Genomic DNA, 27492 nt, shown 5'->3' with positions numbered 1-27492 from the left:
CAGATCTACAACATTTCTATATTATTAACAGGAGAAACACTCTTGAAAATCCTGGTAATCATCGTTTTGGCTTTGAGAAACAGTCGTGAGGAGAGAGAGAGAGAGAGAGAGAGAGAGAGAGAGAGAGAGAGAGAGAGAGAGAGAGAGAGAAGCATTTTAGTTGAGCCTACCCTGCGCTCGTTCGTGTTTGCTGCGGTGACACGGTGCAGCAGTGAGTGAAATTTTACTTCATAATCACGTAGTCGTAGTGGGCATGGAGTGGGGAAAGGGAAGTGAGGATATTATATGACATATTATTTGATAACATGTCACCTTTAGTGAGTGTTAGTGTGTGTAATAGTGAGTGTGGTTGGAGCAGTGATACGTGGCGCTGGGGAGGGAGAACGGGTGGCTGGCTGGCTGGCTACATTGTTTTGGTCAACACTGGTCAGTCTTGCCCCACACGCTCTTTTAACCAGTGTTTCCGTATTCCCGGCAGTTTTTCCCTGTACCGAGCACCGCCAAGCAGCACCAGAGAGGCACGAATATGTAAGGTGAGTCCAGCGGTGCCAGCCTCACCTCAGTCAGCCTTCCTGCCTTCACTACATCCTCCTCCTCCCTGTAGTCTCGTTTATTTAGGTTTTATTATTCGTCTTTTTTAGGCATGTTTTAAGGTTGTTGACTTATTTTTAGAGTTTGTTCACATAGGAGTCTGGAAACTTGGAGATTTAAGCAAATAATGAAAGATTCGTTAATTTGTAAACAAGCTGTCTGCTGAGGTAGAGGCAGGACGTCAGTGTTTTCAGCCATTATTTGCTTCGTCTCTCATTTACTGTAAGCCAAACATGTCATAAGATGGAACCACATGTCTGGCCTTCATATTCGCTGGTCAGATAAATCCACCATTGCCTACTTTTGGTCTCATGAACGAATAATTAAGGCAATATGGCCGCCGGCTACCCTACTAGGGTCTCCGCCGACGGCCGCCATGATGGACTGCTGCCTGAGCCAACTTGTTGGGTTCCAATATTTTTTTGATTTTTTCTGAATGACTTTATTTGGCTTCTATAGTAAGTTTTTATGATTTATAAAAATATTTCGTTGCTTTTGAAGTGCGTTTCTTGCCTCAGTTAAGTAAATGTGGTGAATTTGCTGCTGTTTTTTGCATAAATATAGGACTGTTTTTACGGTGAAATTTACCGGACCCGGTTTTCGGCTCTTTCATTTGAGGCTGTAATGAAGGTTTTATTGCTTCAAAAAATCGTTTATGATATTTAAAGTGTTTTGCGTTTCTGATGAGCTAAGTGTGTGGAATCTGAAATAGCTTTTGATGCCGTTAAAAGTGGTGATTTTGTCATTTTGTGGATTTTTTATTTGAATATCTTAGCTTGTAACTAATTTTGCATTGTTTAGAAAAACAGTTCAGATTTTTTTAAGTGTTTTTTCATTGGTGTAAAATGAAATGAGTGGACTTTTCAATGATTTTAATGGTGTCAAAGATTCAACACTTTTTCCATATTTCATATTAATATTTCTTTACAACTGCTCAGGCTGGTGATGTTTTGATATTGTGAATATTAGTTAAAGTAATTGTCAAGTCAGATTATATAAGGCATTCGAGCCTAGCTTCGTTTTTTCTAGGGGTCAATTTTGAAATGAAATACATTACGTACGTCAGCCAGCGGGGCGCCGGCAGCCCCCGCCTGTGACGTCATCAATGGTCCTGGGACTCGCTCGGATACAGTTCCTCCTCGTCAGTATTTACCGTAATTTCCAGTGTTTTTCCAGGTGTTTCCAAGCTCAGGTATGTAGGTAGTAGTAGTAGAAGGAGAAAAATAGATAAATGGAGGAGGAGGAGGAAGTAGTAAGGAGAAATGGAGGAGAAGGAGGAGGGGGCATAGCAGGTAAATACCAAGAAGACCATGTTTAGCTTAGTTTTTCTTCCTGCCCTGCTTTTTCTCTGTAATATTTAATGTGTTTTGTGTATTTTAAGTGTGTTTTGGATGTATTTAGGAGTATTGTGGAGTGTTTGTGAATGTTTAAGTGTGTTTAGGATGTATATTTGCTATTATATCTGTGTTTTGTGTGAATTTAGGGTGTTTAAAGTGTGGCTTAGGATGTTTTTGGGTGTATTTTATGTGTATTTAGTCTTGTAAAGTGTTTTGAGTATATTGTGGAGTGTTTTGGGTGTGTTTGGGGGCATATTGAGGTGTTGTGAGTTTGTCTTGAGTTTATATAGGGTGTTTCAAGTGTTTCGGGTGAGTTTGGATGTGTGTCAGGTCTTTTATTTGAGTTTGTGTGGGGTGTTCTGGGTGCGGTAGTAGTAGTAGAAGGAGAAAAATAGATAAATGGAGGAGGAGGAGGAGGAAGTAGTAAGGAGAAATGGAGGAGAAGGAGGGGGCATAACAGGTAAATACCAAGAAGACCATGTTTAGCTTAGTTTTCCTTCCTGCCCTGCTTTTTCTCTGTAATATTTCATGTGTTTTGGGTGTTTTAAGTGTGTTTTGGATGTGTTTAAGAGTGTTGTGGAGTGTTTTGTGAATGTTTAAGTGTGTTTAGGATGTATATTTGCTATTATATCTGTGTTTTGTGTGAATTTAGGGTGTTTAAAGTGTGGCTTAGGATGTTTTTAGGTGTATTTTACATGTATTTAGTCTTGTAAAGTGTTTTGAGTATATTGTGGAGTGTTTTGGGTGTGTTTGGGGGCATATTGAGGTGTTGTGAGTTTGTTATGAGTTTATTTAGGGTGTTTCAAGTGTTTCGGGTGAGTTTGGATGTGTGTCGGGTCTTTTATTTGAGTTTGTGTGGGGTGTTCTGGGTGCGGTAGTAGTAGTAGAAAGAGAAAAATAGATAAATGGAGGAGGAGGAAGAAGTAGTAAGGAGAAATGGAGGAGGGGGCATAGCAGGTAAATACCAAGACCATGTTTAGCTTAGTTTTCCATCCTGCCCTGCTTTTTCTCAGTAATATTTCATGTGTTTTGGGTGTTTAAGTGTGTTTTGGATGTATTTAGGAGTGTTGTGGAGTGTTTTGTGAATGTTTAAGTGTGCTTAGGATGTATATTTGCTATTATATCTGTGTTTTGTGTGAATTTAGGGTGTTTAAAGTGTGGCTTAGGATGTTTTTAGGTGCATTTTACGTGTATTTAGTTTGTAAAGTGTTTTGAGTATATTATGGAGTGTTTTGGGTGTGTTTGGGGGCATATTGAGGTGTTATGAGTTTGTTATGAGTTTATTTAGGGTGTTTCAAGTGTTTCGGGTGAGTTTGGATGTGTGTTGGGTCTTTTATTTGAGTCTGTGTGGGGTGTTCTGGGTGCGTCTTAGTGTGGTTTGAGCGTATCCTGTTGTGGGATGTTTTTGGTGTGTTTGAATGAGTTTTGGGATGTTTTGGGTGTGTTTTGGCTGTTTTGAGTGTTTGGGTGAGTTTTGTGGGTAGTTTGAGGTGTTTTGAGTGTATTTTGGATGTTTGAGTGTGTTTTGGGTGAGTTTTATTGGTATTCTAGGGTGTTGTTGGGTGTTTTGGGTGTGTTTTGGATGTTTTTAGTGTATTTCAGTTGTGTTGGATGAGTTTTGTGGGTATATCAGGGTGTTTTGAGTGTGTTGGATGAGTTTTGCAGGTATATCAGGGTGTTTTGAGTGTCTTGGATGTTTTCAGCATGATATAGGTATGTTTGAGTGAGTTTTATGGATATTTTGAGGTGATGTAGGGTGTTTTGAGCATGTTTTTTGGATGAATAATATGTGTTTTGTGTGTTTCTGGGTGAGTTTTGTGGGTACATTTGGGTGTTGTGGGGGTATTTTGAGTGTGTTTGAATGTTAAGCATGTCTTAGGTGTGATTGGATGAGTTTTGTTATATTTAGGGGTGTTTTGAGTGTGGTTTGGGTGAGTTTTGTTGTATTTAGGGTGCTTTGTGTGCAGTACCAGAAGGATAACTGAGGGTGCAGGTCCAATGGAGTTTCAAAGAAAGTAGAAAGTCCACTGGAGTTTCAAAGCAAATAATGAGTAGGTCCATTGGAGTTGCTAAGTTGTCCATTGTTTGGTGCTTAGTTAATTTCTTATAGGCCATCATAGATTCTCTCTCTCTCTCTCTCTCTCTCTCTCTCTCTCTCTCTCTCTCTCTCTCTCTCTCTCTCTCTCTCTCTCTCTCTCTCCCTTTTCCATAAGTTGTTAATTTATCTGTATTTTGTTTACGATAATAATGGTACCTAACTGATGGTTCATAGCAGCCAGGTACATAGCAGCCATGGATGGTACATAGCAGCCAGTGGTACACAGCAGCCAATGGTACATAGTGGCCTGTTACCTTTAATTCATGTGAAAACCCTTGTGTGTGTGTGTGTGTGTGTGTGTGTGTCCCTCCACTTCCCTCCCCCAACCTGCTCTTCTCGGCCCCGTCCCCCTCCCCAATCCTGGGTCAACCCTTTTCTCCATATCTCTCTTTCCTTCCTCTCCTCTGTCTGTGTGTGTGTGTGTGTGTGTGTGTGTGTGTGTGTTGTGATATTGCTATATAACCGTATAACCGTACTCATAATCGAACCCAATCCTGCTACTACTACTACTACTGCTGCTGCTGCTGCTGCTGCTGCACTAACATAAATATTGTTTGGACTCATGCGTCCATTTTTTTCTTTTTCCTTCAAGCATAGCAAAATCGCAGCTACAGCAACCAGCTCGTCGGAGGAGGACTCGTTTAAGTTTTGATGCAGCGGACCAACCGCCAGCAGCTGCTCTCGACTGCGTGAATGCTTTCGGCTGAAACCTGCCGCCAATTCCGTTGACTGGAATCTGCCGGGAAGAAAAAAATGTCCCATGTTAACGTTGTTTACATTTATTGCAATTACATTTGCATGGTTTATTGTGACTTTTAATCACAAGCGTAGTTTGCTGTAGTATTTTTTTTCCTTCTAAATAATGCAGTACTCATTCCTTGTATTCCTTAAAATCTTTTGTTTTATTACTTCATGGTAGATTACAAATTACAGATGAATAGGTTTTGATAATTCATATTTCAATATGAACACTTTTCTAGTCAAAATATTGACCAGAAATCTATTATATGGTAAAATTCAGCATCAGCGAATGCTGAAGATAACGGTACCGCAGACCAGACGTGGTGGTTGAAAGGTCTGGGAACACAACGACAGGCTCTGTGCTGCGAAATATCCGTCGGCAACATGTCTGTCCAGGTGATATACGTTCTTGTCTGTTTGTAATGGTGTGTGTGGATATCATATTTGACATGGAGGCCTCATTATTCACGGAGTAATTTGTTATGGCACCAAACACAGCAGTAACTAAGGGCGGTTAGGCAGGTGGAGACGGACAAGTGTGGGAACAGGTGATAGTGGCAGGACTTTACCCACTTGATCGCCGACTGACGCCAACTTCTTGACCTGTGAGATACAGTGATGGTTGTTGTATTATAGAGGCAGTAGAATAATTTGCGGGTAATATAGTGTAATGAACAATAAATGTTCTATAGATATGAGTACTACTCGGTAACTATTTTGCTTTGGGTTCCGATTACTGCTACATAACCATTTGCTTAGTATCTACTGTAGAGGCAGCCACAGTTCATATGCCACACTTATCAGATACTGACAGTATTTGGTAAGTGTGTGTGTGTGTGTGTGTGTGTGTGTGTGTGTGTGTGTGTGTGTGTGTGTGTGTGTGTGTGTGTGCGCGCGCGCATTCGCTGCTGCAGCCTCCCAAGAATGGAATCATGCATGTCATATACTTGACAGCCTTTGTATTGACATTAACCTCACCTCTCTAATCCTTGCCCAAATCCTGTGTCCTTTTATCATCCAAGTTCCTGTCTGTATCCTGACCCACATGATTTGGTAAATCTTACCAAATCATATCTATTCTTATGTATTGTATTGCCACTCTTCTCCAGGACAAGAAAGCTTGGGAACCTGGCAGGAAAGCAGGGTTTTAGGGTGGGGGAGGCCAAAATAGGCTAAATTTGGGAAATCTCAAAAGGGAAAATCCCCCATATGTTGTCAACAAACCGGGAATATCTGCCCCCCAAAAAAACTATACCCCGTGCTATGCAATCCTTACCTTTGAAGTCACTAACCTTGCCTAATTGGGAGCTCCACCCCCCATAACCCCACCAACGCTATCCTAACCAGTAAAATTACAGTCCAACACAATACGTCCTATCTTTTTCTCCTTATCTATCCCCATCAAACTTGGAGACCTGGTGAGAAAGCTGGGTTTTAAGGGTGGAGGAATCCAAATTATGCTAAATTTCAACATTCATTAAAAGTCTAAGGATGAGGTGGCATATTCTGAAAACCAGGGAACCTTCCAGCATAACCTAATTTTATCTAATCTAATTGGGGGCTTTTTGTCCCCTTAAGGACACTAACTTAATATTACCTAACCCAACCTAACTGTCCTCATTGGACCTAAACATATATATAGGAAGTTGAAGGTCCAGGGTGTGTTTGGTTGACCTCTTCCTCATCCTCAAAGGGTACTGGCATCACCAATTGTTCAGCACTCAAGTAATTTTGGCAAAGCACTGTGCAGCTTTAAGAAACATACACCCAAGGTGTCTTGCTGATTGAACTGCATCTTGGTAATTAAGTTTGCATCCACTGCACTCAATTGCCATTGTGACACTGAGTTCCCTTGCAGGTAGCCAGTCTACTGCCATGGCCACCACATATATATGTGGTGATTGGCCAGAAATAATTGATGTATTGGCTGGAAGCAAATGATGTTCAGTGATGTTCTAATGTGTCATTAAAAGGACAGGTCTCATTAGCTATACTTATCAAGTGGTGATTTTTAAGGTCTTTGATGTTCCTTTTCTTGTGAATTAGTATTATTGTGTAAAATTAGTATACTATATTATTAAAATTTGAAATACTTTTAATAATTAGCTTTTTTTCTTGCAGATTCACGAGTTTAATGTTGAGATGACATGTGAGGGCTGCTCTGGTGCTGCCAAGAGGGTACTTGGTAAACTTGGAGGCAAGTTATTTACTGACTGTGAAAAAATCCTTTATACTAATGTACTGTCATAATCTCACTTAAGAATAAGATTTTTTAAAAATATACAGCACAGTGTTTTGATTGGTGGTTCCCAAGCTTTTCCATTATGTCACCCATTTTCATTTAAGTACAGTAATATGATAAAACAACATAAATTGCATAAAAAGCTAATTTTAACAATACTGTACATTATTATAGTTGGATAAGGTAACAGTTTTTTCCACATTTATTCTAAAACTTTTATCACCAACACATTTAAAAGAAAAAAAGAACAAAGCACATCTTTAATGTGCTTTCCACATACACTGATGTAAAGAAACGGTGGTAAATCGTTGAAAGCAATCACTCGATTGAGTCGGCTACTGCTACTTGCGCCATGTCTGGCATCTCAGGCCAAGGTCCCAACTTTCTATGATTTACAGTTGGGTTATTCCTGAGTATATTGGTGTGCTGTGCCCTCAGGATGCCTGGCAGCCAGAAACACCTGCCTTTGTGGGTCTGAAGTGGTTGTGCTGAGTGGGGGTGGAGGATAACATGATGCAATCAGGCCCAGGACAGGGCAGACTGAGAAAGACAAAACCAAAGACTGTACTTTGCAAAACTGGGCACTTTAATGATATAGCGCAGTACAAGGATGCAATACTTCCGTCACTCTGACAATCACCCTGTAAGCAGGCACAGGATCTCCCTTCAGTCACAGCCTCAGGCAGTTTCCTCATGACACAGCACTGTCTATACATGTCATTTTCTATGCACAGCGCACTCTGGCCAGGTAACGTGCCTCTTGCCTCTGTCCTGTCTCCTCTGTTTAAGTGGTACACCATCTGCTGCTTGTTATATTCATAACAAAATTAATACCTTTATTCTCAACCCTGCATTACCCATTCAAATTATTCAAATACCCACTTGTAGATAATTACCCATAGGTCGGGAGCCACTCATATAGATGGATAGTTAGATAGATTAATATTTTCAGATAAATATTCATGATTGCAGTTATAAGAAGTAACTTTCTTTTCAGATAAAGTTTCAAATGTTGACATTGACCTTGGGAACAAGAAAGTGATTGTCACCAGTGCCTTGACGCCTGAAGAGCTGACAGAGACCCTCAAGAAGACAGGGAAGGAAGTCACATATGTAGGATCAAAGAGCACTTAATCTTTTATTTACTGTTCTTAGATAATTTTATATTTTTGTCTCTCTATTCTTTAAATTGTACTATGTTGGAAGTCACATATGTTGGATCAAAGAGCACTAAATCTTTTATTTACTGTTCTTAGATAATTTGATATTTTTTGTCTCTCTATTCTTTAAATTGTACTGTGTTGGACCATGAGATATAACCTTCTCTGTCAACCTCTTCATTTTCAAACCTATGATGGATAATTCTGATTCAGTCTAACTAATTACTTGCATTAGTAATTATTTGTTTTAATGAGCTTTAAAAGTTTTAATGGAGTAGGGAGGATGGGCAAGCACAAAGTTAAGTTAGGGTATAGTCTTAACAGTTTTGAAGATGGTGTGAGTCTTGTTTGGGGATGATAAGAAACACCATGTGACCCTTTTTGGTATTCTTGACAAGATTATGATGTTTCGGATAGTTGTACGTACTTTCATTGACATGGTAGACATGAAAAGAAGCACCACAAAGCATTGCCCTTAACAAGCAGCAGCCAAGCACCAATATCAAAAATATATTTACAGAATGCAGTTGAAAGTTGTAATGTTATGAACATTTGATAATGAAAACAGTTATATGAAAACTTAATCTTGTAAAAATGAACATGGCTATTGCATGGACACGCAGAATTATAACCTGATGTTTTAATGAAATTATTAGATTGAACAAAAAATAAAGACAGCATTCAAATAATTGGTCACCAATAAATGGAAGGCAGCTGCATTTTCTGTTTTAGATTTAAAGTTACTTGTAATCACCTTTTGAATTCAATAAATAAAACTGATTTATTATTCTTTGGTGTTTCAGTTTTGTACTTTGTATTTTATTAAAGCTCAGGAACTTTTCTGTGCATGAAATTATTATATACAGGGAGTCCTTGATGTGTAATGGAAAGCTAACTTTACTAAAGGTTATTCCATTATTAACATTTAACATATCACTGATATTTGTTCTCTCCATTGCCATCTTCTCTTTTAACCTTTTTCATACCTTCCTCTCATACTCCTTCCTGTCCATCCTTTCACTAGCTAAGACCCACTTCCCTTTTACCATATTTGAATACTTCTGTCTGCCTATTTTACCTTAACTAAAGGAGCATGATCAAACCTTTCACTCTTACTTCCTAATTTACGGTCTTGTCTTGCTTTCCACAAATCCTTAATAGATTAGCACTTAATGTCTGTAGTACTTACCTGTCTGTCATTACATGTACCATTTGGCATCAGCCTCACTTGTTCAATCAGAGAGAATTCTCCCAAGATATATGGATGGACACTTAATGTACTATAATAGGAAAACAAAACCAGAGTTGTTAAGGCCATTTATTGCAGTCAGTTGGAATGCATCCAAAGTATGCAAAGATATATTGAAAATTTAATTATTTTAAATACAATGCAAGCTAAGCAGACTTTATGAAACTTCACTTTCCCCCCACCAGAATCAGTGGCAAAAATGTCATTACCTAAGTTAACACTGACAGTTGTCTTTGGCTCATTACCTTGGCTCACTCTGATGTGAAAACAGTAAAAGATGCACTTGGCACATTTTCCTCAGCATAGGAACTTCAAAACATCAATACCACCACTAAAGCCATCCTCCCTAAGGGGTGCCTAGGACTGTGCTCCCCCCTCCTCTTTTTTTGGCTCTGCATTATGGCAAAGGAGTAACTGGACGGTCATTCCTCTTGGACTGTTCTGGTGGCAGGATGTCTCCCTCCCAGCTATTGGAAGGTTCCTGGTTACCCTCTCCCTCCCTCCCTCCCACCCTACCCATTAATGTTGAGCTGGAGCCAAACTAACCAACACAGCAAGTCCTGAATTCACACCACTGGCTTTTGATTTGGCCTACACTGTCTTCCCTGTCCCTCATCTAATAGGTGTCCTTCAGCACCACTGAGGACACTTATTTTGAGTAATCTTTGGGGGTGAAGACACATGAACAGCAAGAGATGCTGGTGTAAACTGAGGGCTTGTCACTGTGGGGGGTTATCACTGTTATACTGTGGCAGCATCAAGAAAGTCTGCCACTATGTGTGTTTGTGTGTGTGTGTGTGTGTGTGTGTGTATTATGTCACATTCTTGATTGAAATGTCAAATATTTCTTCTATTACATCCTTGCCATGGACTGCACTTTGTGCATTCTAACTGATGAGTCTTGAACAAAAGGTGGCCTTAAACTGTCTGGTAAGCATGATGTACCCTGCTCTTTTATAGAAAAACTTTTCTCAATCAAAATTCTATATCTATACCTAACTATCTGATACCTGATCATCACTTCAAATTAACAAATGCAATATAGCAATATCAAAACAAAGCACCTTATAGAAGCTTTTTATACCTTAAATCACAAATCAGTCCTTTTCATTATTTCTTATCACCATCCTGTACAATGTATTGCTCTATCATCATAAGGATGCCTACGCTCTACTTTCGGAATATAAATATCAAATCAGCTTTTGGACTACAACTATAAGGCCATATTTTCTACAGACAAACGGGAATGATATATTGAGGGCTGAAGTTGTAATACATCATGAGCATTGTATAATATTTAAGGTCACTTGCAAGATAAATAAGTCATTAACGTTACAACCGGTGAACAACTCAAAGAGAGAGAGAGACAGATAAAACAGAAGTTGTTGTTGTATGGATGGTTGTAATTAATCTCTGGGTAAGAAAGTATTAAAGGATGTATGATGTATTGCTATATGGATGGTTGTAATTAATTTCTGGGTAAGAAAGTAGTACAGGATGTATAAGAAAATTTTCATCACTAAACTGTCTGGCAACTATACAAGTAGTAGTAACATCATCATCATCATCATAATAATAATAATAATAATAATAATAATAATAATAATAATAATAATAATAATAATAATAATAATAATAATAATAATAATATAGGCAACTAATGACAATAGGTTATTTATTCAATGTTAGTTAAATCTATACAGTTGTAGTAGCAAATTGGAAGCATTCAATTGTTAGTTTAATAATATTACAAAAGAAATTCCATTATGACAGTAAAAAAAGGCATACCATGCACAGGCGCATGACTAACATTATGCGAGGGCCTGTGACGGTAGTGTTGCACCCAGCAGAGCCTGGCTATTCATGCTGCTCCTGCAGTGGGTGAAGCAAGATCGCAATGCATTATCTCAGGTTTGGGCATCAGGAAATGTAAAAACGTCACTTTGAGCCAGTCACCCTCCACTCCCGTCACACCAGCCTGGTGTACTTGATCCTCAGCGGTGAGCTGATGCTACTGGTCGCTTGGCAACCATCAGTACCATCTGCCACTGACTTGGGGTTTCTGCCCTGACTCACTCACTCACTCAGTCATGCAGTCTGGTACACTATGCATACATACAAGTTTTCTTTATTTCTCTCTCACTAATACATACATGCTTAGAAGTTGTGAGGAGGCAGCTTTGTGCTCAGACTCATGGAGAATTGTTCCATTCTTGTCTCCCCTTCTGGATTAAGTACAGGCATGCCACCATGACTACGTCTAATTTCTTTCTCCCTCCCTCCCTCTTTTCTGGAATGTCTCATTTTGTTTCTTTTCCTCATTGGGTGCAGACCCACACATGCACACGCATACGCACACACATGCACACTTCTACATATGTTATGGCAACAAATTCAACAATGTATCCACAGACAGACAAGAAGTTTTCTTAATATAAATGTGCAGCCAATTTCTCAGCGCCCAGAATGAGGACAAGTACATGGGTAAGTCATGTAACCCAACTCTAGTATAGGGGTACTTCTTGTTATCAAACCATGTCCTCACTTGCCAGTGCTTGTAGTTGATGATCTTGAGTTATGCACCCAGTGTGGTAAACAAAATAAAAAAAATTCAAAAAGCATCATTAATCATTTATATTGAGAAAAATAATTATGTATCCACCCGAGAACATCCCACATGAGAGGATCCAGAACTCTTAGCCACTCCCAAGGGATTGGCTCCGACCAGATTCTTGATTCACTTGGTGGCATCTTCCTCCCCATCCAGAGAGTCGTCGGCATTTTGGGAGTCATCGCTGGCAGCAGCAATGGAGCCTCGCTTTACTTGAATGTAGTCTAGTCGGGAGCTGAGTCCTGCACCACGCCTGGGGGAACAGATCTTCATTAATTTATCTGAACATAACTCTGGTAATTGACAATGGAAATGGGAAGCTCACATTACAACAGAATTATGTACAAGAATGAATTCTTGGGTCATTTAGAAAGCTCTTAAGATATTTTGCAGCTTGAAACAATTATTTATGAGCAATGTATAGGGGAAGCAATACATCACTGAACAAGGGTGACACATAAACAACAGACAAAATACAAAGCAGGTGGATGGGCAAGCACAGGAGGGCAGCAATGCATCAATATGGGGGTAGTGCACTTGTCTGCTGGATACACTTAGTGTCAATCAGAACAAGTACTAAATGGATCTATCATCACTACACTGTAGCTGTTAAGTCTTCACATATAGGGCAAGAAGTATATCACCATGCTAAAGATTAGGTCTATACTAACATGTGACTTTTCCTTGTGGAGTATCTGCAAGGGATCAGAAAACTCTCAGAAAACAGTTCACACATTCTGCACTTGGTAGTCTCATACACATAAGTTGTTAGGTGGCCTGATGGAGACAGCCATGCAGTACAATGCAGCAATGATGAGATACAATAATAATGAGAAGAAAAAAAAATAAAATACAAAAAATAAAAAAATAACCACGACACATCATCAAACCAACAATGCCTTACATAAATAGTTAATTAATCTTCCCCAGGTTAATGATGTTAGTGATAATCTTTTGTGATGGGAAGCTTATCTTTGGTCTGGGAAAGATTTGTGTTTTAAAGGAGGTTGCATGTTAGGGATGGGCAGGACTACAGTATACTGAAATGGATCACACCACACGCCTGCCACAGTCACACACTACTCGAGCAGATAACACTAAATGCACAAACTTCTCATCCTCGCTGCTACTCAAGTCCTGTGCCAGATCAATCACGTTTGATGATGAAGCGTTCTTCGTAAGCTTGCACAGGCCACGATTTGTTCGTTTTGTGATTTGGTTTAAGACCTTTTCAGCCTCTGCTTGGCTACAATGGCCATAAAAGAGCATTATTAGCCCCAAAATAAGAAATAGGAATACTTCACTAGTCTACTATAGTACTTGTAAAACTTACTGTCACAACCAATACCCTAGTCCCATTCTTAGGAACTTGTGTACTACAACAGCATCTGTATAAGCAGCAGCAGTAACACAAGTTGTGCTCTGCTTGCCACTGGGTGGAAGCCAAGCCCTATGCAGAAACTGCACACAACAAATAACCTTGAATCTCATTTGCCAACTGGTGTTTTACAGCACCTTTCCCAAGTGTCAAGACATGCAAAAGATCCCACACTCTGTGCACAGCTATGCACACAAGAACAAATGCTTTACAGTCTGATGACTTAAGAAAAATAAGGAAGATCTAAAAAACGCACCCAAGTGAAGACCATTTGATAAATGCTTCTAATAATATTTTTTTTACATTCTTTTAACTGAATATTCAAGCTCATTATTTCTAAATCCATGACCTGAAACAATTTACTAAGAGGCAAGTTTTGAGAGGCATTATGATCTAAAAAAAAAAAAAAAGCTTTTGGGCTTTCTGTGGTGTACCAGCTCCTGTCAGCAGGCTAAGGTGCATAAGGCTTGGAGAAGATAAATGGTAGCAGCAACATTTCAGCTCTCAATAAGAAACAGACTGACCAAACCCACAAATAGGCACCAGTCAGTCACCCACACATCTTTGGTACCCACAATGGGCCAGTGGGGCTCTAGTCTTCTGCATCATCTTGGGAAATGGTTGTCGTCTTGGTGTAAGACCGCCGACTACTGATCACGTGACTAGACGTTTTGCTACTGCTGTAACACCAAACATCCACACTCAGATTTACTGTAGACAAGGCAGGTCACATTCACACACTATTTTATCACTATCTTTGGAAAACCCAAGTAAGTGTTTATATGTGATAATTAAATCATTCCTTTCCTGTAAAGTTGAAGCAAAAAAAAAAAAAAATTAATATAGCAAAGATTAGCTGAGATCACCACAAGCCAAATGTAATAGTTGCCAAAGTAATGTTAACAAGAGTAGCTGTGAAAGTTATGTACATAGTGAACTCACAAATAGCTGCATTAAGCTTGAAAAAAAATTTGCATCTTCCCCCTGCAAATACTTCATCATTAATCAGTGGTTCCAAACTGGACTGAGGACAGGCCAAAGTATTAAAGTCACAAACACTCCCTGAGATTGTGAGAGCATGACCCAAATGAAGATCTATGTGCTACACAAATCTGTTCTCTCTGGCAGCCTGGATATTATCATTTTAATAGTAGAAGCTTAGGGACACTTGTGCTTTCTAATAATTATAAACGTCATCTGGGAGTAAACTCAACGTGACCAAGTTCTCTGAGCCCACAAGTGCCAATATGTTGCAGCAGGCCAGTGAATCTGCTCACAATGCCATATCTATCACCACCTGGCTTAATGAATGCAGGTATCCTTCATAAAGAATTAAGCCACTTAATAGCCATATAGTGAAATATCTGCAGGGGAAATGAGTCTTTTCCAAGACCTGAATTGAAGCAGCCATTGAGTCCTGGGCCAAGATCTCATCCCAACTTCTGAGGAACTTAGCCCTTCCACTTTGCCATCATTCCCCATGCCATGAAAAAGTGAAAGTCAGCCTATCAAAGACTTAAGAGTAAGTATAAAGCATTAGTTACTTTTTATGTGTAATTTGTGGTGGTAGAGGGTGTGTTTGTTAGTAACAGCATGTAAATGTAATCTCAATGTACTCCTTACAAAACTATCTTCAAGAACAGCCACGACAAACAGATGGCATGATCTGTATGCAAACATGGATGAAGCATTTCTAAAGACTTCAACATTCTAATGCATGATTTAAGAGGTATAAGAAGTAATATTCAAAATATATTCTACATCTAATTCCTATGTAATCAAACTGCAACTATAGTACCATAAAACTTAACTATAACCAGAAAAAAAAAGTTTCAAATAGTTTCATCTGACATATGGTTTGAATCAGTGAAATAAATGATCAGAGATAGAAGGGAATATCCCTCCATATTGGTATTCTTGCAATGGAATTAATCCTTCACTTTTATACATGCCACATGGCACTGTTACTTATGTATCACTATTCATAACAATATTTCTTCCACATTATTATGACAAAATCCTTTCTGGTCTTACAAATTTCTGATCTTAGTGAAAACAACATTCAGCCAACTGCACATTGTCAAAAACTACACACACAGACTAGAGGCAGCATTGCACATCAGCTAATTTACATGGAGGCAACGGCACTCCAAAATACACCTGAGCACTTTATAGACTGCTCTGCACATATGTTATTTCTGACTAAAAATGATCTTGAGCCATTAGCAATGAAGAATGTATACACACTGATGCCACAATCTATGGAGCTTCCATTACATAGTGGTAAGCAGCAGCCATAGAGCTACTACAGTACAGACCCACCAGCCCTGTATTTCTGCACTGGAAGTCTTCACTACATATTCATACGTTCACATAAAATTATGCATCCCTCATAAATTCTTACTACGTCTTTCATTACAACATATGCCACTGAGGATTAGGCCACCCATGCCACAGAATACTACAAGAGAGAGAGAGAGAGAGAGAGAGAGAGAGAGAGAGAGAGAGAGAGAGAGAGAGAGAGAGAGAGAGAGAGAGAGAGAGAGAGAGAGAGAGAGAGAGAGAGAGAGAGAGAGAGAGAGAGAGAGAGAGAGAGAGAGAGAGAGAGAGAGAGAGAGAGAGAGAGAGAGAGAGAGAGAGAGAGAGAGAGAGAGAGAGAGAGAGAGAGAGAGAGAGAGAGAGAGAGAGAGAGAGAGAGAGAGAGAGAGAGAGAGTGGAGAGAGAGAGAGTGGGTGTGTGCTGAGAAGCTTGCAGTATTGGATCAAGTAGTTCCACTCACCATCTTTGTTAGGTTAAAGATGGATGGGAAAAACGTGGAGATGACCTGCCCAACATATTGAGTCCCCAGGATGAGAAAGCCATAGATAGTGAGGTTTTACTGCACAAAATACTAACCACGTGAGATCCAACAATGTTCAAATTTTGAGCCGTCTTACACTGAAAGATTTCATCAAATTGTAATCTAATCATTCAGTTATATTTAATCCTAACAAAGTCAAATCAAGCAACTTTTGCATCTTAGTCATTATTGCCTGCTTGTGGATGTCTAAGGCATTAAGGATGAGAAAAGAATCTTTATACCTAATCATATTCCTACATACTGAGAATGTCACAGAAAGCACTGACGAATCCGCATGACAATGGTAAACCATCCTCATAATATTATCATCTTATTCAGAATGGTTAACACTAAGACCATAATAAAAACTAATACTGTAGACTACATGATCTGTACTCAAGGTTGAGGGTTATTGTAGTTTATAGAGGAACAGATTGCCACACTAGTGACTGCCTCACATCCCTCCTAAATTCACTGTGTAACACAATTATCTATGCAAAGTGTGTGTGTGTGTGTGTGTGTGTGTGTGTGTGTGTGTGTGTGTGTGTGTGTGTGTGTGTGTGTGTGTGTGTGTGTGTGTGTGTGTGTGTGTGTGTGTGTGTGTGTGTGTGTGTACTTATACCTGTTTCAAATCATAGAGCACCAATATGAATCCAACAAAGAAAAGTGGTATGTGATGCCTGAGAGGTGAAAAATCTACATTTTTATTATTTGACGGAATAAAAATAAAAAGCAGGACTAGATGCAATAAGGTAGCTGGACCACAGGTAAAACTAGCTCATAATCTTTCCTTATGGAGATACCTAAAAACACTCAGCTGCCATGACTAGCTATTACCTTGTCCTATTAACACGAGATTTTTCTGTGCAATGCCAAGGAAGCAATGTAAAAGTTCAGCCCTAACATATACATGCTTCCAGGGATGTGACACAAAATTATGTATAGTTTCCTTAAAAATTATCTTGATGAAATGAAAACAAGTTATCCTTTGTCTCAACTAACCTTCATAAATAGCTTCTACTCAGCACCTATAATCTTTATAACGTCAAGCTATCTCTAGCTTCTTTAAAAACTATAACTAATATGCAATTATGGAAGATTTTGTGCAAGATTTTATAGCAATACAGCAACTACATGGCAAAACCCTGATTTTCCTGCTACAGTTATATCTTCTGTGGAAGCAGCAACTACAACGAGAATAATAGCAAAGATCATCAGGTAAGAAAATAAATAAATGCAATCTTTATTAATATAAAAAATATAGCACTAGAATATATATATATATATATATATATATATATATATATATATATATATATATATATATATATATATATATATATATAACCAGGCTAACATCCCTCATAAAAGCTAAAATAATTAAAAGATAAAATAAAAATAAATCAATAATCTTCGTTGATGAATGTACATATAATACAATTTGGCAATACACTACCAATGAATGTCAAATAATATACCAGTTTAATGTTTACAGTATTATGGGATATACTTGAAACAAGAGTGGTATTCGGCATAAAAATATACATAGCTGAGAAAATTCATACACAAACTCCCTATAAATAAGAGTGTGCGTGTGTTATGTTTGTGTGTGCGCAGGTGTGTGTGTGTGTGTGTGTTAGTTCAGCACTCGTACCTCAGTTTGGTCTTGAGGGAGGAGATTTCCCTGTTCTGTGACTCCTGAGCCTCCAGCATGTCCTCCACCTCTCGCTGGATCTTGCGTCGCTGCATCTTTTCCTTGGACAGCTCATCCTCGGTCTCCTCCATGGTGCGCTTCAGCTGCTTCACTCGCGCATTGGACTGTTGGTAGACACAAGGTTGCTTAGTATAAAGATATTTTAATTTTAACACACATACAGGAAAAGGAGTCTTGAATGTTGTCCATGGTTTCTCTCTACTGACTAAATGATGACTTTTTAGCCTTTTTTTCAATAGATGATAATACATTAGTGTTTTATCTATTTTTTGCTCTTAGATAACTTTATGCATAAGTATGGTTTCTTAATTTACTCTTACAAGAAATATTTCAAATAACTTCTGGAACTAACTCATACATCCAGTATTTTCCATATGTTATGGTTATTTGTTGCCTGTAAATTCTCAGACAAGTACAACCTACCTTATCAAGCTGTTCCTTGTATTGGTCAGCATGGCGACGCTCATCCTCCACCTGCATCACCAACTCCTTCAGCTTCTTCTCCAGCTTGCGGTTGGCCTTGGCCTGGGCAAGTCGGTCACGTGCTTCAACCTCCAGCTGTTCCTCCAGGTTGGAAACCTTAAGGGAAGAAAAGCAAGAATTATTTTTCCATAATTTCTGTATCTTTTCACCACCAGCATTGACATTAAGTTCTTTCTTTTCAAATCAACTAAATTAGTCAACCAATTTTTACATAAATACACTAAATACCCAAAATATAGCACATCCATATATGAGAGCCCCACATATGTTTGTCTCCACATCCAAAACAGAATCTGATAATAATGGATTCATTCATGTACACTATATCAGAAATGTTATGCCACACTTAGAGATCGGATAAAAAAAAACCATACTAGAAATGAGAAACTGCTTTGTTCAAATTGCTGAATTCCCAGCTCCTGCTGTGTTACACTTCCATTATGAATGAAAAAGCCACCCACCTTGGTCTCAAGTGCTGCAATGGTTGACTTGGTCTTGGACCGGATCTCTGATTCCAGTTCAGCCAGCTTGGCCTTCAGCTCCTTGTTCTGTCTCTCCAACATGGATCGTTGACCTTCAAGTTTCACTACAGATGATTTTTCAGTGTTGTAGTCAGTCTGGAGCTGCTCCATCGCAAGCTGGTTCTTGCGCATCTTGTCCATAAGAACCTGTTGCAAAAAGAATCGGTTGCTCATTCAGTTTTTAGTTTCCATAGCTAAATTCTTTATAGGAGTAGATCTGGAGGCCTCACTGCACTTCATTATTCCCTCAGTCACATCTCTCTTTCTCATTCTCCCTCAAAACTTCTCAAGATCCTAAAATTAATGCCTAAGAGAAAATATATAAGATTAAATACTAAAACAATCAAATCAAAACAATCTCAAATATGAAGTATATTAATTCAAATACTAAACTTTAAATTTTAGACATGAAGTGATTGGAAATACTTTTTCAAATTACAGATTCTCACCTCTACATTGCTCTGTTCCTCTTCAAGTTCCTCCTCAAGAGTAGAGATGCGTGCCTCAAGCCTTTTCTTTTCATCTGCACTAATGGTGACCTTGGAGGTGTACTGTGACAACTCCTCCTGCAGTTCATCTCTTTCTGCTTCAGCATTCTATAAAAAAAAAGTCATCCAAATTAATAATAGCTTTATTCCTCTGACAACATAATCCTTTAATTTATGATATTCAGTCAAACTATGTGTACTGGTGCAAAAGAATGCATGCAAGACAACATGGCATTAGTTTGTACCTTGCGTGCCCTCTCAGCAGATGCCAGATCTTCCTGGTATTGGAGCAGTTCAGTCTCCATCACCTTTATTTTGCGCTCAAGGTCTTTGTACTGTGCAGCTGTTTCCTCCCTTGCAAGCCGGCTTTCTTCAGCCTCCCGCTGGTACTCCTTCACCTGTGCTCCTGCACGTTTCAGCTGCTTGACAGCATCATCCTTTATCTTGCTGTTCATCTCAAGTTGACCCTCCATGTCCTTCAGGTCACCCTCCAGCTTCTTACGAGCAGTAACAGCAGCTGTGCGCTGTTTCCTCTCCTCCTCTAATTCAGCTTCCAACTCACGCAACTGCTTCAACAGGCCACGTCGCTTCTCCTCGCCCTGTTCTTCCCTGGCATTGAGGTCGCGCTCAAACTGAGCCTTCATGGCCTGCATGTTCACCTCCAGACGTAGTTTGGCATCCTCTGTCAGCTGGAGCTCATCCTCCAGTTCCTCAATCTGTTTAAATGAGAAGTCTCACTGCAAACTGCCCTGGTGATAATTACCATGTATATCAACATTTAGCTGGTACACTCACTTAAACATGATATAAGTAGAACACACTGCCAACTGAGCAAAATTACTGAAAAATTCCTCCCATGACACACAAGGAGGATCTGCTGCACCAACCTGAGTCTTCTGTTCAGTAAGCTGGGACTCAAGAGCTCTCTTTGCCTTCTCCAGCTCATGCACATTCTTGTCTGCTGTGCCTCGCGTGGACACGAGGTCATCCAGCTCAATCTGTAGCCTCTTCTTGCCGGTCTCCAAGTCATCAATGCGTTCCATGTATTCCTCGAGTGTCCTGGAGAAGAATGATGGAAGGATTAAAAGACAATAAAAACAACTCAATGAAAATAAACTTGTGATTATACAAATACAAACAACATACTTTCTGCCTTCCCTTCTTCTCTCCCTCTATCCCTCTGTCTCACCTGTTAAGAGAAAGAATCCTTGTTTCTTTTTCCCTGGCCTCTCGCTCAGCATTCTCCTTCTCCTGCTGGCAACGCTCATAATTGCTCTTCTCTTCATTGAGCTGTTTGTCAAAGTTGCGCTGTTTCTTCTCCAGCTCCACCACCTTTGCTCGGTTGGTATCAATATCCACCTGGACATCCTCCAACTCTGCCTGAAGCTTCCTCTTGCTCTTTTCTAATTTCTCATTGGCAGACTCCAGCTCAGCCAGACGTGCACGCAGCTCCTCAAGCTCCTTCATCTGCCGCTTGCGTGTTTCCTCCAACTGCTGTGCATTGCCAGACTCCTCATCGGCTTTCTTCTTGGCCTCACTCAATTGGACCTAAGAGGCAAAAAGGACGTGAAGGTTTGACCTGGCATAAATGGAGAATGACTGGCTCATGGCAATGCACAAATAACATACTGCTGATGATAGCAATTAATTGATACTGGACTTAGTACTATATAATGACTTATAATGAGATAAAGAACAATAGAAGTAAATACATTACCAAATGAAACAATAATACTGATGCTAATACAGGTCAGCATTCCCTTCAAGTGGCCTTACCTGGAGGGTGGCGACCTGCTTCTCGAAGTTCCTCTTGAATCCTTCCTCTTCCTCAAGGGCTTCTTGCAGGTGATCCTTCTCTTGCTCCAGTGCTCGTACACGGGAATTCAGATTCAGCTTCTGGCGTGTCTCCTCTTCCAACAGGCCCTGAGTTTCTTGCAGGTGGGATTCCAGATTCTTGAGCTGGCTGTTAGCTGACACAGCCCTGGAGTCAGCCTCTTCCATGGCAATGTTGGCAGCATTGAGTTCCTGTTCTAACCGTGTGAGCCGCTCCTGGTAGTCTGTACGACTGCGTTCTGACTCGGCAATCTTAACCTGCAGGTCAGAGATGATGGCCTCGCACTGCTTGCGTTTCTTCTCGCTCTCCTGCTTGCTGCTGGTAATATTTCTCAATTCATTGGCCAAGTCAGCATTCTCTGCCTCCAGCTGGTTCTTGGCTTTGTCCAAGCCACCCTTCATCTTCTTGAGTTGGTCAATTTCTACATTGAGGTTCTCAATAGCATGGGAATGTTTCTGCCGCAATTCAGCAATCTGATGCTCGTGCAAAGCCTGGTCGTCCTCGAGGCTCTTTTTGAGAGAAGCCAACTCCTCCTCACGCTTGCTACGCAGCTCCTGCTGAGCAGCTGTTGTGTCCAATGAGTCTAGCAATTCATTCTTTAGAGCTTCCAGCTCTTCATTCAGGTCTCGCTTTTGTTTTTCAGCCTTGGCCCGCTGGTTACGTTCAGCTTCAAGGTCTTCTTGCAGTTCATTGAGCTGTGACTCCACCTCACGCATACTCTTTTGGAGCTGGCTCTTGGCAGCAGCCTCCTCATCCACTCTCATCATGGCCTGGGCCAGCTCTTCCTCCCGTTTGGCCAAGTGAATCTGCACCTCATGGATCTGGTTCTTCTTCTCATTGATCTGTTCTTTGAGATCATTGAGGTCAGTTTCCAATTTGCGCTTGGAACGCTCCAGCTCTGAGCGACCCTGCTGCTCCTTCTTGATGCGATCCTCAAGATCAGTGAGCATGGACTCATGCTTGGCCTTCAATTTCATAAGATGCTTGGACTTTTCCTCCTCCTCAGCAAGTGTGCTAGACACATCTGAGGTACGTTCCTCCATCAACTTCTTCTCCTTCAAGAGTTTCTGGTTTGAATCATCTAAAATGGCATACTCTTCTTCCAGCTTTTTAATCTTGCTGTCACACTGTACCTTCTCCAGCTGTAGCTTCTGCCTGGCAGCCTCTTCCTCCTCCAGCTGCTCCTCCAAATCCTGAATTTGAAGCTGCAGCTTCTTCTTCTCTGCAGAGAGATTACCAGTGCGTTCTTCCTCTTCCTCTAAACGTGTCTCCATGTCATGCAGTATATCTTCCAATTCTTGTTTTCGAGCCAGAAGGCGTGCCCGCATCTCCTCTGCTTCTGCACACAGTTCCGTCTCTGCCTGGAGCTGTTCAGCAAGAACATTTTTTTCCTGCAATGCCTGCTGGAATTTGACTTCCATGTCCTTATTGGTTTTCTTTTGTGTCTCCAGGACATTCTGTATAACCTTCAGTTCCTCTTCCTTCTGCACCAGTTTCTCCTCCTGTTTTGTCACCTGCAGCAAAGGCTTCACTTTGGTGTACAGCCGCCACCACTGCCAGTTGCGGAGCTTCAGGTAAGCAGCACAGTTTCGCTGGATAATCCTGATGGCATTGAGCTGCTGGATCCTCTTCTGGTAGTTCTTACGAGCCAGCATACCACGACAATATGCCTGGAACTGTACAATGAGGTCTGTCATCTTGATGTCTCGCTCCTCTTCCAAGGAGGCCAGCACACCAGCACGCAGGAAGATCTTGGACTGTCCAATACGGTACAGGTTGGGCTCCAGCTCCAGTGCCTGGATCATCATCTCACAAGCCTTCTTGCCATCCATGAAGCCCTTGGGGATGACATTGGGTGTCAGTAATTCATAACGCTGACGGAACTCTTGGAAGGGTATGCGGTTGGGGAAGCCCTGGCGACAGATCCTGATGCCCTCCAGCACACCATTGCATCTGTGTTTGAGAAAGGATGTACATAAATAATTACTCCTTTGCTTTGGATATATTTCTTTTTTTGCAATTCAAGATATACATTTTCAAAAACAAGAATTGGATGACATCTTTCTAAATGAAATATGACAATATTTGCTTTAAAAATTTGTCTGACTTTCATAGCATTGACATGCCAGCAGTCATCATCTCTGATGCTTCAGAGGACATCCTTCTAATTACGGAAAATAGGATGATCATATTATTCCCTCCCTGCTATCTTGCCACTCCTCCCTCTTTCCCACACCCACCTCAGTTGATCCAAGACCAGTCCAGCATCAATCTTGCCAGCTCGCTTTTCATGGTTGGGGATGATACAGCGCACAAAGTTGGGGTTGGTGTTTCTGAGTGTCATCATGAGCTTAGTGAGTTGTTCCTTGTACAGCTGACTCACAGTTCGGAACATTCCCTTCCTGGTGCGAGCTCCAAAGTGGCTGTCACCCATTGCCTGCTGTGCCATGCCTACAATCTCAGCTGCAAATAGAAGGTTGGATACAAGTCATAAATCTCTCTCTCTCTCTCTCTCCCTCTCTCACACAAACATATACATAAACACACACACATACCATCCTTCCAGATCTGCACAATGAATGGGTCTTGAGAGGTCTGCAAGAGGGACACAATGTTCTCGTTGAGAGGGTCCATGTTCTTCATGAGCCACTGGTGGCCTGAGTAGTCCACCTTCCCAGCATAGTGCACAATGGCGAAGTCAGCCTTGTCCCTGAACTCAGACTTGCAGAACTTTGGATGGACAGAATGGGAGGTATTGAGTTTGTCAATGAAGCTCTTGTCTGTGGCCTTGGGGAAGAAGCACTCTTCATCCAGCAGGGCCAGGATACCCATGGGCTGAAACACAACAGATCTCGTGTCAAATTGTTTCTCGTCAAACTGCAGGAAGTCATTATAATATAGTATTGGATCTTTGGAATTTCTTCAGGTTGAGATGCTTCTAGACATGAGTTATAAATCTACAAAATGTGTGAACATTTCCAGAAGCATGATAGATCTTACAAGTTTATCAGCAAAATTAAACTATATAGCAACTAGAGTAAACCAATGTTTGGAGTAACAAAAGAGCCAGGTCCATTAATGCCCTTTAAATTCACATATATATACTTTTAAAAGTGTAAAATAAAAAAACACCACTTTCACAATGCAGAGACTATGTCATCTACCTAACATAATGAAACTGCTGCAATGCTTGTTTGTATCGCTCAGGATATAATGAACTAGGACTGTCAATAAAGTCCACATGCCTCCCACCCTCACTAGCAGACAGTAGCTTCTCCTCCCACGTCCTCCACACAATACACACCAATGCAAAGAACACCTTTACACAGGACTGATCTTCCTTTTATAGCAAACAATAATATTCTCCTTGCTCACCTTCTCAATGAGGTCAATAGTTGGCTGCAGATCAAGGCCAAAATCAATGAACTTCCACTCAATGCCTTCACGCTGGTACTCCTCTTGCTCCAAGATGAACATGGTGTGGTTGAACAGCTGTTGCAGCTTCTCGTTGGTATAGTTGATGCACAGTTGCTCAAAGCTGTTTTTGGGACAACACAACAGTTGTAAGTAAAAAGAAGCAGTGTGAAGATGGATGATTAATGGAACAAACAACATTAGTACTGTACTGGGGTCTCCTACGTCTGAGATACAGAATAAAACATATCAAAATAAAAGCATATAAAGTCAGTGCAGGTGATTGATATCTGTTAATCTTTCCTCTTATAATCTCTTGCCCCACACACACACACACACACACACACACACACACACACACACACACACACACCTGTTCATGGCAAAGATCTCAAAACCAGCAATATCCAGGATGCCAATGAAGGAGGCTCCCTGGCGCTTGGTGCGGTCCAGCGAGCGGTTGATGCGCATCACAATCCACTTGAAGAGTCTTTCGTACAGAGCCTTGGCAATGGCCTCCACAGCAAACTCACACTATCAGGAGGGAATAGCATGAGCGTTGTATATTTGTATGACGTTTATGCCAGCTTATCTGCAATCATGTCTATTAGTGACTGCTACATGTGGCAGTCCCTGTTACCACATTATAAAGTACTATCTACCAGTACCAAACTCTGTCATACTTAGCTACTTCTACCACTCACCTGCTCCTTGTTCTGTGCCTTGGTGACAGTCTCACGGCCAACCTTGATGCGTGGCTTGAGGAACCCTCTCACCATGTCGGTCACGTTGAGTCCCAGCAAGTGAGCCACCTGGTGAAAAAAAAAGGGGAGTTCTTGTGACTTTTCCGTTCCACAACAAAGTTCGACGACTGAATTTAATAATAGTTTATTCTATCTGCTTTATTGAAAGGTTTCATTCACTCCATATTAGTGAATACAAGATATATGATGGTCTAGTATCCTCTGCAGGGATGTCAGTCTGGTATATGGATGTAGATATATAAATAAAAAGAGGAATTCCCTAAGGACAGTTTACAAATATGATTACAAAATACAAAAATCTTACAACAATCAACAATTTCTAATACATCAGCTTAATTAACCATTCTGTTTCAGGGCAGCTTTTGATTCCAAGCAATAGGAAGAATGGGAAAAAGGACAAGAAAGAATAGGAAAGAAATCTGTGAGTGGATGAAAGTATTAAATGGTAGAGGGCAATGAAAGGTTCAGAATGGGAGAGATGTTAGGGAATGATTTTATGAGAGTGGTAAGGATGTTGAGGAGATACAGAGTAGGAGTGTTACCTGCTGAGCGACGGTGTTGTCTGGTAGTGTTGCCTGGTCATTGCTGCGCTCCTGCTTGAACTGCATGTTGCCAAACATCAGTACAGCTGAGACGGTCTTGAAGATGGCTGTGGGAAAAAATCACAGCAGGTGAACACAGTAATAGGGGAAAACTTCTCAGGAAAACTAAAAATCAAACAGTAGACTAAATTGTGCATGACATAGACCAAAAAAACTATGATGTCTTACTGGAAAAATCTGTACAGGGATGAAGTACACATGTGAGAGAAGTGGATTAATATTACCATCAATAAATGTACTTCTGCTGAACGGAAGATGAAATGAAAGTTCACAATTAAACTTAAAAATATACTTCATATGAGATGGGTAATGTAAGAACTATGGCAGCCATACTCTAAAGATTATAACAGACATTTTTTTTTTGTTTCTCCATTTTATGATTTTTTTTTTTATTCCTTTACTCTAAAAATCAAATATATACTATACCACACTGAAGGTCACTTACACTGGATGTCCTCATTGTTGATGCCCATGATCTGCATGGCCTTCACGGTGGCCTGGAACTCAGCCACCTCATCAAAGCCTGCCACAGCGATCTTGCCCTGCGTCAGGAAGATGTAGTGCTTGGGATCCTCCAGGATAAAGTCTCCTGCAACAATTGATGTCATTACAATGTGGTTATAATAATTAAATAAATAGATAAATGAATATGTAAGTAATAAATAAATAAATATGTAAAAAGTAAAAAAAAAATAACAAACAATTCTATTACAACCAACAAAACATCAACACACGTCATCCCACTGTTCACCCCTCCACACCTACACACCCACACACACACTCACGTTTCTGCTGCTGAGTGGTTCCAGCCAGCAGCTGGTAGAAAATGTGGAATGTGCGTTCATCTTGGGTCTGACGTATGGTGCGGGACTTTTCCAGCAGGTAAGTTTCAATGTTGGCACCAGCAATGTAGCCAGAGTTGTCAAAGTTGATCCTAATGAATTTGCCCTGGAATACAAGTTAATAAATTTTTTAGCTGGTAAGTGACAAAATCAGTGTTGGTGCATGACAAATATCAGTTGTGCTTTATGCTACACATACCATGCAAAGAACTATAGTTAATGATCATTTATTGTAAAAGCAAGTGTGTGTTTTCTTTAGTGGAAAGTTTTTGATTCATAAAAAGAAGGCAACCTTAATATATACCTATAATACTGAGCAATATATGTGCATAAAGGGTAACACCTCTGGCAGAGTAAATACTTACGAATCTGGATGAGTTGTCATTCTTGACAGTCTTGGCATTACCGAAGGCCTCAAGGATGGGGTTGGCCTGCAGCAGCTGTGCTTCCAGCTCTCCCTGTAGACCATGACAAGAGATTAGATATCTGGTATCAGGTACTTGGTATAAATGGCAAGCTATTCACATACACAACAGCCAATCACTCTTACAACTGGACAGACAAGCAATAATGGTAAAATCATG

At 40.3% G+C, this 27492-nt stretch overlaps 2 protein-coding genes across 15 annotated transcripts in view; one reads left to right on the top strand and one right to left on the bottom strand.

Annotated features, from left to right (window-relative positions):
* The first annotated feature begins 290 nt into the window (after window positions 1–290).
* LOC135111205 (uncharacterized) lies at window positions 291–8959 on the top strand. Of its 2 annotated transcripts, XM_064024311.1 has the most exons (4): window positions 291–528; window positions 5048–5163; window positions 6889–6964; window positions 8007–8959. In XM_064024311.1, exons 1-4 carry the CDS (start codon window positions 306–308, stop codon window positions 8141–8143), a joined length of 552 nt encoding a protein of 183 aa, XP_063880381.1. In that variant the 5' UTR covers window positions 291–305; the 3' UTR covers window positions 8144–8959. The 2 variants fall into 2 exon arrangements, with proteins under 2 accessions (XP_063880381.1, XP_063880382.1); XM_064024312.1 differs by lacking the exon at window positions 5048–5163 and having other exon boundaries at window positions 291–533.
* Window positions 8960–9474: 515 nt separating this feature from the next.
* LOC135111204 (myosin heavy chain, non-muscle-like) overlaps window positions 9475–27492 on the bottom strand; it is a 125058-nt gene continuing 107040 nt past the window's right edge. For 6 of the 13 annotated variants that reach the window (XM_064024299.1, XM_064024300.1, XM_064024301.1 and 3 more), the window contains 19 exons: window positions 27274–27366; window positions 26852–27014; window positions 26512–26655; window positions 26007–26113; window positions 25405–25512; window positions 25074–25234; window positions 24662–24824; window positions 23842–24121; window positions 23527–23749; window positions 21229–23239; window positions 20642–21000; window positions 20340–20511; window positions 19698–20168; window positions 19414–19560; window positions 18905–19111; window positions 18384–18539; window positions 17901–18064; window positions 13141–13275; window positions 9475–12282 (listed from right to left, as the gene is read on the bottom strand). In XM_064024299.1, coding sequence (XP_063880369.1) covers window positions 12156–12282; window positions 13141–13275; window positions 17901–18064; window positions 18384–18539; window positions 18905–19111; window positions 19414–19560; window positions 19698–20168; window positions 20340–20511; window positions 20642–21000; window positions 21229–23239; window positions 23527–23749; window positions 23842–24121; window positions 24662–24824; window positions 25074–25234; window positions 25405–25512; window positions 26007–26113; window positions 26512–26655; window positions 26852–27014; window positions 27274–27366 — 5391 coding nt within the window. In that variant the 3' untranslated portion in view covers window positions 9475–12155. Of the gene's footprint in view, window positions 12283–13140; window positions 13276–13931; window positions 14088–17900; window positions 18065–18383; window positions 18540–18904; window positions 19112–19413; window positions 19561–19697; window positions 20169–20339; window positions 20512–20641; window positions 21001–21228; window positions 23240–23526; window positions 23750–23841; window positions 24122–24661; window positions 24825–25073; window positions 25235–25404; window positions 25513–26006; window positions 26114–26511; window positions 26656–26851; window positions 27015–27273; window positions 27367–27492 lie in introns of all 13 variants that reach the window. The other 7 variants (XR_010273619.1, XM_064024306.1, XM_064024308.1 and 4 more) reach the window with 7 other exon arrangements.

Source organism: Scylla paramamosain, chromosome 21 (assembly GCF_035594125.1).
Source record: "Scylla paramamosain isolate STU-SP2022 chromosome 21, ASM3559412v1, whole genome shotgun sequence".
NCBI lineage: Eukaryota > Metazoa > Arthropoda > Malacostraca > Decapoda > Portunidae > Scylla > Scylla paramamosain.
This window is presented reverse-complemented; position numbering and strand designations above follow the sequence as displayed.

Excerpts from the sequence above, each read along its gene's own strand:
- LOC135111205 (XM_064024311.1), top strand. The coding sequence starts at position 306 with ATGTCACCTTTAGTGAGTGTTAGTGTGTGTAATAGTGAGTGTGGTTGG. Across the intron at positions 5,164-6,888 it reads TCGGCAACATGTCTGTCCAG|ATTCACGAGTTTAATGTTGA; the intron begins GTGATATACGTT and ends TTTTTCTTGCAG. Across the intron at positions 6,965-8,006 it reads GGTACTTGGTAAACTTGGAG|ATAAAGTTTCAAATGTTGAC; the intron begins GCAAGTTATTTA and ends CTTTCTTTTCAG.